Here is a 12,500-nt window from a genome sequence, read left to right as displayed (position 1 = left end):
TTTAGAATGATATGGTCAATTGCTATTAGTTGGAAGGGTGGGCTAGCCTTGTATACAATATATTACATATGAAAAAAATCATTCATGATCATACAAAACTAAAATACATTCCCAATACCCTAGTTAATAATAAAGCAGAGGAGGGAATAGGGATATGTTAAGCTCCTTATGGGAAATGTAAGGAGCCCAAGGTCCCCAAATTTTAAGCAATGAAGATTATACAGAGTTACTGTAACTAAAGTTGATCCAGAGACTGATAAGATTGCCTTCTTACTCCCATATTAAATAAAAGGCACAAAGTTTGTCCAAGTGCAGTAACCCACAGCAACCAAATGTGCACTTTTAAACAGGTGACAAGTTAATGCTACCTGTTGATTGGGTGCGATCGGTTACTGCTCCTGGGCAAACTTAGTGCCTTTTATTACATAACCTCAACATATTCAGGAAGGAACCTTTTCTCTTTGAGGCAAACTGAAGAAGCTTCAGGTAGAATTTTTCTCTTTCTCCCGGATCAAGTTAGGTAGGTTTAATTTATACAAAAAAGTTAAACTTGGACACTTGTAGTCTTTTTCAGACTAAACTACTATATATAGTAACTTTAACAAATGATCAATAAAAAAACTGCTGCATAACCTACCTTGTATAGTTGGTGGAAGCCAAAGGCTATGCCAGCCAGGATAATTGCCAGAGCTCCATATTCTCTCCATCGGGACCCTGGGGGGCCTGTGGGTAAAATTGACACACATTAAGTGTACACAATTCTTATAATTGCTAAGCATTCAGTGTATAGTAATGCAAACTGGGTTGTCATTCATGTGTGTGCAATGAAGCATGTGAAACATTGCATAATGCCATTTGTCAGCCAAAGAGTTACAAAATCGAGTTAATGTAATAGCAAAGTAGACTAACCCTTATGTCTGAGTATATGGCACTTTCTGGTTGCAAGCATTTTTTATTGTCCTTTCCTTTTCATTATTAATGAAAGGGGACTGGGATGATCTTTCACAAAAGTTCAGCAAGTCTATAAAGCCTGTAAGCCGAAATGCCATCTCACTCGTTTTACATTAAGTGACACAAGTCTGTCTTGTGGCAAAATTAAGAAAGAAAAACGAACATAGGAGAGGGAGATTTAATAGTACACGGTGTGAGGTGGAATAATGCTAACTTTTTAAAACGTTGAAAGTGATATGATATCTCTTTAGCGCCTTCGCAAAAAAAAATAGAGTACAGTCACAAAAGCCCCAAACAAAACGTGCAGGGTGTGATGGATCAAACGTTTAACTTAATGTAATATTTTTCACCAAAGGCTAAAAAATAAACTGCCTCATTTATCACAGCTTTTCCTAAATTATTATTGTTGTTTTTATCAAAAATGCTTGCCCATGTTCAGTATTACAAAAACATTTTATTCTATGGTTCAAAAAAAAGTGAAAAATGTTTTACAATGTGGGAAAGACTGACTGACAATTACACTGACAACTCAATGTTTTGCACAGGTTACAATGTTTTTCCCAGGATCATTGGCTTGCTTTGCTCCCACATAGTGATGAGAAATTTTGTTACAGAAGAATTACAAGAATTTTTTTCTATGCCTTTTATATATTTATGTCCCTCTCTATCTATTACCATATAAACTGTTGATTTTTTGGACCAGCATTTATGAAAACTTTACATAGAGAGAAAAATGGGAAGAAGTGGAGTGGACAAAAGGGGGATAATTAAAAAAAAAAAGAGGAACTAGTGAGAAATTTACATTGGAGGTAGGGGAATTCTGAAAGCATCGGGGGAGGTGGAAAAAAGGGCAGGAAAGCAGTGTAGAAAATATATTATATATAATATTGTTACCAAGGGTTTAAAAAATGGATGACATACTATTGACATACTATTTTTACATCTCATTTTGGAAGTAAAATCTCAGAAATCTTTAGGTGGGTTTTAGTTGTTGAAAACAACCAAGTCTTTTGATCACAGTAACATCAGGGAAATCCATTGTTTTTGCCTCATGTTAGTCAACTACTCAATTCACTTTTTTTGTTTTGAATACAAAAATATAATTCTATGTTTATGTAATACTGAACTTGACTTTTTTCAATTATTTTTTTTAACCTCATCTCCTCTTTATTAGACTACTAATGCTAGACTATTTCACTAATTAGCTAGCATCCCACTATTCAAACAACTTATTTTAAAATCAACAGCATCACTTCACTATGTATAAGTCCTTTGCTAATTAGCTCTTTATGAATTTGATTACTGCCTTTCCTTGGGTCTATTTCAAAACCTCAGTATACAAATCCCTTTTACAGAGATAGGGCTCTTCCTGCCACAGACCCATATCTTGTTCTACTGCTAATTTGAAAACATTGTTTCTCTCATCCACAATATACTGAATGATGTGCCCAGGAACTAATTTCAAAAGCACAATATTTTGTACAATATATCACAAGGTCAATTCATACAGCCAAGTTAGGTAAAACTGAGGTGTTCAAAAGCTATATCTACCACCAGGGTCGGACTGGGGGGACCAGGGCCCACCGGGGCTGATGTCTCAGGGCCCCCCGTGCCTTGACCCTGCAGCATATCACCCTCCGGACCCCGGTCTTCTGCCCCCCCTCCCGCACATGTGCGAACCTGGTTGTGACGCGACCGGGGTCGGAAACAAGAGATCGCAGCAGCAAGGGCAAGGAGCGTGTCTGGGCTGGTGGGGCCCACTAGAGCCGGAGCCCAACGGGTTTTTTGCCAGCACCCCACCGGCCCAGTCCGACCCTGTCTACCACCAGAACTTTATGGTAATAGGTAGGTCTCAAGAGTAGTGCACGGTATGCAAACAATCATTAGCTTATCTTCCTGTATGCTCTGAATTATTAAAAATAGCAACTTGGTGTTTAAAGGGGTACTATAGCCAAAACATTTTCTAGCAGTATTGTGGCTACAAAGAACTAAATATTTCTGTTTTACAGGTAACTGCGGTTTTGATGAGACAGATATACAGATTTTTTTCTTTAAGGAAGCCCAAGATGTAATTGAACATTCTAGATTAAACTTTAATATTGCTTTATAAGGCTGAAGTAGGCTTATCCCCTTCAGTCCATACATCTTTATCCCCCTGTGCATGTTGCAGATTGACATCCTTTTTTCATTAATGTTTAAAGAGATACTGACAAAAGAAATTTTATATTTTTTTTACATAACACTGTCTGCATGATATTTATAATTTTGCCATTAAAGTATCTGCCCAGTGCTTTTACGTTACCAATCTGATCCCCCCCATGTACCGCCATATTTGTGCAGCAGTGGTTTGATGTGCATTAGAAACTCTAACTGAGAAGAGACAGTCAGGTCAGCAAAACAGTCAGGTTTAGGAACTTCAAGCAACAATTACTTACAAAAGCAGCCCTATCAGCAAAAAAATAAAAACATGGCCTATAGGTAATTTGTAATGTACATTTATATTTTGAAGAATAGTTTTATAGTGTCAGAATCATTTTCACCTGCCATTTTCTCTCCTGATGTTATTCTCTTCAAGGGATGGTTCACCTTTAAGTTAACATTTATTATGTTATAGAATGGCCAATTCTAAGCAACTTTTCAATTGGTCTTCATTTTCTTTTTAGTTTTTTAATTATTTTCCTTCTGCTTCTGACTCTTTGCAGCTTTTCACTGACTTCAGCTAAAAACAAATACTCTGTAAAGCTACAAAAAGTTTCCAAAAGTATTATTATTGCTACTTTTTATTACTCATCTTTCTCTTGTGACCCTCCCCTATTCATATTTGAGTCTATTTGATTCAGATTGCTGAAATTTTAAACTGGAGAGCTGCTATAAAAAATAATAAAAAGTTAAATAACTCAAAAACAATAGCGTATTGTCTCAGAATATCACTCACTCCATCATACTAAAAGTTAACTCAAAGATGAACAACCCCTTTAAAAAATGTTTATGTCAAAACACCAGAAAAGGTCATTTACATCCACTACTGCAGTTGTGTCCCTGCAAATTTCTCAGTCAGTTGTGCAGTAAACCCCGTTCATTAAAGGTACTTGTATCAAAATGGGCTCTTTTCACTTCAGTATAGCTCAACCGAAGCTGCTTAGTCCTTACTTCTTCCCGTTATGAAACTAAAGCATTTGCACCTACAGAGGAACGCTGGAGTTGCGTTTAAATAATTGGGTGCACTTGTACTCTTATGCCGAGCAATTGTCCAATTTACAGTATAGTATAGTAATACCGACACATCAAGCACAACTGTATTGAGTGCAATGCCCCCTTACAACCATAAAAGTCTGTGAATTCTAGGGGGGACAAAACATGGTTGCTCAAAACTGCCCTTTGCTCACTGCACTTGTGGATGTCCATAAGCCATCAGGAATAGAACTTTTGGCATACAGAATTTTACCAATTTATTCTGAAACAGGCAAATGCCAAATGTTAAGTGTACCTATTAGACTAGAGCAGAGGTCATCAGATATTCTGAGCGTGTCTATTGGGCGGGGGGGGGCTGCCCCACAGTTTGAGAACCATTCACTAGAAGCAGAAGGCCAGTTTTAAATATCCAACAACTTCACCTTTTAACCTGGAATTTAGAGGCTTAAAGAGCTAATTTTTTAAAAGAACACACTTTGCGTGTTTATGTTAGAGATAAACATGTTTGATGTTTGTGGCACTTACTAAATTGTTGCACTGCAAGCTGAGAGGATGGTCCTGTGTGGGGAATACCAGTGTGTGTCACAAGACCGGGGTCATCATGGACTGTGCCAGATTGCTGCAGAGCCAATTCAATCTCTTCATTGCTCAATCCTATCACGAAGTTTAAAAAAATAAATAAATAAATTTGAGCATGCAGCAGGACATAAATATACATCTCCAGCAAGACAGAATTTTAAGAATCAAAATCAGCGTTTTTAGATTATGCACTCAGTGTCTGTATGGTGATAGTGTTCATGATTTGATGCTTCACATTCAATTTGGTTAATTTCTCAGCAGTTTATTGCAGCAGTTGTATGCTTGAAATTCTACAACCACTCACTGACAACACATGTCATCAACAACGAATGTAGCTCCATTTTAATATGCAAATATCTGCAATTAACCCCTAGTAAATTGAAGCACAGTCTTGTGTCTTGCTCTCCAAAAAGCCACACACCTGTCTGACAAGAGAAGGGTTAAACCATCAGTGCCACTGGCAGAGGATGCTGCACTTTTGTGATAACAACAAATCTAAGTTTATAAATAGACCTATAGTTATTTGAGAAATAGCAACTAAAAAACAAGCAAAAGCAATGCTCTTCTAATTACTGAAAGAAGCAGCTCACAACCCTGCATCATTACTAGAGACATGGAAGAACTATATTTTATGACTAATGCAATAAACGTAAAATCAAGCTTAAATTGTGGTTATAGCTAAACAAAGATGAAAATTAACATCCACACAACATCCAGTATCTGCAGGTATAATTTAAGAAAATCATGGCCAAACCAAGATAATCTGTATATGTGTCACTTAGTATTATAATTTCTTAGTAGTAAAAATCCTATCCAGGTTCAAGTAAAGTATTGCAGAAACGGCAAGTGAGTAACTGAACTTATTTGTATTTTCTAATTGATTATGCTTTAGGTGTGAGCTTTTTTGTAAAAAAAAAAACCTGCATGTGGGGTGTTTTTTTTGTATTTAAAACCCGTTCAGCAGCAAGTCAAAGCACATCAATTGCTGAAGACACAAGGGTGTTCATGAACTTGCTTGCAGTTTCTGCCGTAGTTTAACTGAACCTAGATGGGTAAAGATTCATAAATCTGCCCTAAAATAACAAGCGATACTAAGAGCTAGTATTACAAAACTCCAAAAGCTACTTGTTAAAATATATAGCCTAAAAACTGTTAAAAGTTAACAGTGTGGCTGATAAAATTGCATTTGATTAGTATGTTCTTATACAATTTTACTAAGGAGTCTCACACACAAGCATTTATGCTTGAATGCCTATGGAGTGGCTATATCATGATTTTTACCACATAGGCACATAGCCCATTCTTACTACAGGCCCCACAGGGAAAAATAAATAAATAAATTAAAAAAAAAAAAGAGTTCCATATACTCATTTTTCTGGTGTGATAAAACATTAAGAAAACAAAAATGTCCTTTCTGTAGCTCTGATAACCTATATATTCTGCAAAACTCCTTATTAGCATAAAATTTGAGGACACATTTACTGTTACTGTGATAATAATATTTATTTCAATATGATATGATCACATTACTGTATGATGATGATTGGACTAAACAACGGCTGAATCTCTTACTCTCCCCCCCCCATTTCCTTCTGTATCCCTATCCCTGGATACAGATAAAAAGAAAATTCCTGTTAAAAATAAGATCTTTAAGAAATACCACGTAATATTCTGATAAATAGGGGATATCAGCCTTTAAGCAGACTGTATGCTACAGAAGTCAGCTAAATATTGGTGTGGTAAAACATTTAAAAAAAAAAAAGCCATGGAACAGAAAAACAAGAGTAAACAGCCATGTACAAGAGTGCTACCTATGCCAATTCCTATGCAAGTTTATTATGCTTACATAGGTTTCTTCTATATATTAAAGTGTATGATACTATTAAAGTCATGCACCAGGGGTAGTACTGCACATTTTTACAAGGGTTAATATGTCCTTAACTAAACAAAAATGTCATTCTGCAGGTCAGATAACCTATACATTCTACAAAGCTGTTTATTAGCCTAAATTTGAAGACAAGAACAGTCCCAGAAAACTAGGGACGCAAACGGTTAATTTAGGCATGAGTGGAAAGTCCGAGAGGGAAGGACGCTTTTGCACTGTCTGTTATGACAAACACAGCTTCTTGCCGTTGTTTATCACCAGCTTGACTAATGCAGTCTTTTTTTTTTTTTTTTGTTTCAAATAATCTCATGCAAATTAGACACACGCTTTTCCCAGTTGATTGCTATCTGAGCTGAATAATCTGCGAGACACTGAAGGGACACAAGGCAAGGACTCAGAGATGGAGGACAGGGAGGGTAGCACAGCAATCACGCAGTCAATCCCTCAATTGACCGAGGTTGTTTTCCACAGCAGACAATATCACAGTTAAATATATTTAATATTGTCTTTTAATTTACTCAAATATATATTATTAATGTAAAATGTATATTATGTGTGAGTGTAAATCTAAAGGGAATCTGTCATCATTTTAAACTTTTTTTTTTTTTTTTGCCTTTTTCTAAAAAGTACATCTCAATAAACACAATATTGACAATATAAATATATATTGTATATAATAATTCAGCTGTCATAATGTCTATATAAAAACTTCCAAAAGCCCCAATCTGTCCCATCCCACACTAAGGGCCAGATTTTTTAAGGGTTGAATTGAAAATTTGAATTTCAAATGGGTTTTCATGATCAAAACTGTCAAATTCGACTAGGAAATTATCCATAATCGATTTGAGGGTTTTTTTTAAAGAAAAAAAAATTGAAATTCAATTTTTGAGATCTATCATTCTCTGGCCCTTTAAGAATTCAAATTTAACTATTCACCACCTAAAACCTGCCGCATCACTGTTTAAGTCAATGAGAGCGGCCCAGGGATCAATTTGGAGATGTTTGCAGCCTCCCTGACATTCAAGTTTTTTTCTGAAAAAAAAAAACTCGAATCGAGTTTGAGCCAATTCTAATCAAATTCGATTTGAGTTTTCGGGTCGTTTAAATTCATCTGAGTTTTAATAATTTGACTTTATTAATAAAAGAAAAAAGTAGGTAGAATTTCAAATTCATTTGAATTAAAGGGAGTTAAAAAAACTCATATGAATTCAAAATTCAGCCCTTGATAAATGTGCCTCTAAGCTTCTGCTCTGCAGTTCACCACAATGTCTGGTGTGGTGACAGATTTACTTAGGGCAATGACACATAGAATATTTTGTCGCATGCGATTAATCTCGGCTACAACATGTCCTTTGTTTCCTCTCCACCGGTTTACATGCAAATCATCACTGGGGAAACAGACACAGGGCAGCTACTTTCCAAAGTAGCCTGAAGTTTACTCAAGGCAGACGATAGTGGTTTCCTCTCAATCTGATCAATCATGTATTACTTTGTAAAAAAATTTTTGTGGTAATTCATTACTAAACAAGCTTATGCTAAAAAGGGGAGTGTATTTTAATATTAAAAACATCAATATGCAGACTTAGCAATAGTGATGGGGAAGGTAGGTGGGGAAATGGTCCCTGAGAGCAGAGGTAAACTATAATGGTTTCCTTTCAATCTGTGAAATCAGGTATGTATAAGAAAAATACATTTATAATAATTTTTTTAAGTTCAGATAGTGTTAAAACAAAATGTTTTACACAAATCTAATTTAATAAGACCATGCCACAAAGTGGAATATATTTTCCCTTTAATAAAGATAATTACCCTTCTAGATGCATATCTGCATGTTGACCACAGGCAATGTTAAAAAAAAAAAATTATAATTCTAAGCAACTTTTCAGTATACCCGGATAACAAATTTGAATTACTTTTTAATTGATTTGTAGATATATATGCGATTGAAAACAGTATCTGCCTGTCCCATTCTTTTCTTACATTTTTGAAACAATGTAGCAGACGTCAACAGGCCTGTGAAAAACACTCAAAGCTGACTTCTGCTACATTGTTTCAAAACATAAACCTTTGGCAGAAAAGGGCAGAAAAATCTAATTTTCGAATACAGGTATGGGATCAGTTATCCGGAAACCCATTATTATAATAAAATAATTCAAATCTTTAAAAATTATTTCCTTTTTCTCTGTAAAAATAAAACATCGCCTTTTACTTGATCCAAACTAAGATATAATAATCCTTATTGGAAGCAAAACCAGCCTATTGTGTTTATTTAATGTTTACATGATTTTCTAGTAGACTTAAGGCATAAAGATCCAAATAAGGTCAGATCTGTTATCCGGAAAACCCCAGGTCCCAATATACTGCAGCACACTGTTGAGTGTATAGCTTTTCAGCAAGGTGATTTTATTAGCTCAAAACATATTTATCAAAGAGTGAAGTTAGAGATGGCCACAGTCCTGTAGAGTGAAATTCCGCCACTCTCCATTCATTTCTATGGGCTTTTGAAAGGCGTATTTGTCAAAGGATGAACTTTCACTCAATGATGAATACTCTTTTAAAAATCCCATAGAAATGAATAGCGTGTGGCAGAATTTGACTCTAGAGGACTGTGGTGATCTCTAACTTCACTCTTTGATAAATATACCCCAAAGAGTGGCCAACAGGTAAACAGGCCTGTGAAAAACACTCAAAGCTGACTTCTGCTACAAAACATAACCATTGGCCAGAAAGGGGCAGAAAAATCTGATTTTCAAATACAGGTATGGGATCCGTTATCCGGAAACCCGTTATCCAGAAAGTTCCAAATTACGGAGGCTGTGTCTCCATTGTAATCAAATTATTTAAATCTTTAAAAATGATTTCCCCTTTCTCTGTAATAATAAAACAGCGCCTTTTACTTGATACAAAATAAGATATAATAATTCTTATTGGAAGCAAAACTAGCTTATTGGGTTTATTTACTGTTTACATGATTTTCTAGTAGACTTAAGGTATGAAGATCCAAATAAGGGACAGATCTGTTATCCAGAAACCCCCATGTCCCAAGCATTTTGGATAACAGGTCCCATACCTGTATACCTACATGCACAAATAATTTAAAAACCACTGATGAATGCATATTGAAAAGTTACTTTAAAATTGCATTTTCCTTTGTCAGGCAAAAGTTTATTTAAGGTTTACATTCTCTTAAAAAAAATGACCAGATTATTCATTCAGGAATCAGGACCACACAAAATTGCTTTTATTTTAAAGCCACGATACCCTTTTTAAAACAACACAAATGGAAAATTCTGTTTTAAAAGGTAGTGGAGGTTGAAACATAGACTGCCAACAAACTAAAGTTTCAAAAGAATTTTCTCTTTTGCTTCCAGGGACATCCCTTTTAAAGAAGACACCAACAAAATATGCTACTCTACAACAGTGTCGGACTTGGACACCAGGGGCCCACCCAAAAACCTTTGACTAGGGGCCCACCATGTAATCTTAGACCAGGGGCCCACTCTCAGTACTATTATTCTTCCTCTCCTCACTCAACCTCTATTCTCCTAGTCTCTTTTCTTTTCATACTATAATACTATAACCTGTTATTCCATCTATTTAGCCACTTTATTCTCATAAAAATAGGGAATGACCATGAAATAGGCCAAATATTTAGCAGCATGAGGGCCCACTGACACCTTGGCCCACCGGGACTTTTCCTGGTATCCCTGTGGGCCAGTCCGACACTGCTCTACAATAATGGTCTGGTCAGTTTTCTTGGTTACTAAGTTTAGTTTAGTTTTAATCCTGAGGTTTTCAGAATTTTGACTCACAATAGTTCCAAGCTTCATAGGTTCCAGAACAGGAATAAATATGATGAAAATTGTGTTTCTACCTATATATATACTCATATATGTTCCATAATGCTCCTAAAACAATTACCAACAAGTATGTCACTCTCTACGTTATGATACACCCTTTCCTATGGAACAATAAGATGCCAAGGGTCTCCAGCATCCTATGCCAGTAGTGGGCTGCAACTCTCTAATTTGTATTTTTACTACTTGACAGCCAAACTCAACTGAGCTATATTAACTGGTGGCTCACCCAGGACCTAAATGTGGTTCTTCCATGCCAATCTAGTTGGATCACTGGATGCACTGAAAAATGATTTCTTTAGGAAATCCAAAGATTATCCCTACCTGCATGAAGACTCCAGTTGCAGCATGGCAAGGTACCATGAATATAACTTACTTACTAACTTACTACTGACCTACCATTGTGGAGGAATTCCAGCCTACAGCCCTTTTACCACTCAGAGGCTATTTGGTTTTGGCCACCGAAAAAGATTAAATATTTGGAAAATGTAGCTCAACTCTCTTGGTTTGTAAATATGGCAGTACTTGGGGACAAGATCAATATGCCGCACCTAACAATGTACAGATACTTCAAATAACGTCATATCTTTAGGGCACAGTTTGGGGAAACATAGTTGACCTTGGTAAATTCTCCACTGCTACAGCAGTTGGGGAAGGAAGACACCTCCAAAATGGTTTCCTGTATGTTCACTTATTGGCCACCCCTCCTGTCCCGTTTCATTCAGCTTACTGTAGGTGGTGTGAGAACATTCCTGGGCTGAGGAAGAAGTAACTGGCAATGTTTAGCAGTTCCTGATTTGTTCCAGAGAGCCTGATCAATCCACAAGTTCCTACTGCAGACATATCTCACCCCAAAGAGATTATTTTGTATAGGTCAAGTTCCTTCCTCCACATGTAAAAGGTGTGGAGAAGGTGTTAAGTCCTATTTGGCACATGATTTGGGCATGTCTCATGATCAGTAGATACTGGCCGAAAGCTACCAGATATATGATGGAAACCCTGGCACTTCCACCAATATATGTCTCCTGGGTCTAGCGGACTACTCCTCCTGTAAATCATGCAAGAATACTGGTACAGTCCCTTCTTTATAACACATGAAATAATGATAATTATGCACTGGATGGCCCCCCTTTCCCCCCAAAAAACAGAGTGGAAAGAATATGTTAATGAAATGCCTCCATTAATTAAACTGACGCACAGAGCTTGGGGTCATCCCAACAAATTTGACAAGGTTTGGGGCATTTGTTGGAAACACATTTACTAATGTTACTGTGATAATACTATTTATTTCAATACAATGTGATCACATGTTAAAAGAAGCATATGAAGAAAGTCTTCATAGCTATGCTACAAAAGTCAGCTGCATATTGAAATAATCCAGGACTGTATTTGTCATCAATAACCTGTTGTTTTGGGCAACATAGATACCAGACCAATGCAGTGTCTTCAAAGTACTGTCTTCTGTACTAGAGGCACATGTCTACAACAAAGTTTCTATGTTAAAAAAAAGCACAACACAATGTTTTGTTCTATGAGTTCCAGTGCTGTTGGCTTTGGATCTTGTTGATTCCCAAGAGTCATCTTTTTTCCCTCAATGGCTTAATGTAAACAAGCTAACAATATATTTCTGAGGAATGCACTGGGGGAGAGAGAGGGTTAACCTGGAAGCACATGTAGGACTAAAGAGCCGTTAAAAGTCCTCGGCTGACCCTTAAGACCCCTATTTCCCAGAGCCCTGTATAAAATTGAATTTTTTAAACATAAATTACACGTAATGACGACACAGTAAAAACTAACAGTAATGGAAAGCTGTGCTGTATTTCATTAAGCGAGCTTATTCTGTGCTACCTGATACAGACGGGCCTTGTTTATGAGTTAGTGTGTTAGCAGATGTGGATAGAGGCATTCTCCTCGACCTTGCTCTTCTCATTGGGGCATGAAATTACGATGCCAGCACCTTCATATTACAGCCATAAATACTGTAAACTGCAAATTTAAGCCAACGGCTCCTATTGTCTCTGAACATAAAGCTGATC

General features: G+C 36.5%; 1 protein-coding gene across 1 annotated transcript in view; it reads right to left on the bottom strand.

Moving 5' to 3' along the window:
- Window positions 1–12,500, bottom strand: part of pex14.L (peroxisomal biogenesis factor 14 L homeolog) — a 100,736-nt gene that overhangs the window by 21,042 nt on the left and 67,194 nt on the right. Inside the window, exons 4-5 of the mRNA XM_018225647.2 lie at window positions 4,669–4,797; window positions 638–723 (exon numbers count right to left, since the gene is read on the bottom strand). Of these exons, the coding sequence (XP_018081136.1) occupies window positions 638–723; window positions 4,669–4,797 (215 nt within the window). The remainder of the gene's footprint in view (window positions 1–637; window positions 724–4,668; window positions 4,798–12,500) is intronic.

This window comes from Xenopus laevis, chromosome 7L (genome assembly GCF_017654675.1).
Source record: "Xenopus laevis strain J_2021 chromosome 7L, Xenopus_laevis_v10.1, whole genome shotgun sequence".
In the NCBI taxonomy this organism is placed as follows: domain Eukaryota; kingdom Metazoa; phylum Chordata; class Amphibia; order Anura; family Pipidae; genus Xenopus; species Xenopus laevis.
Note: the sequence above shows the minus strand (reverse complement) of the source record. Positions and strands in the feature narration are given on the sequence as shown.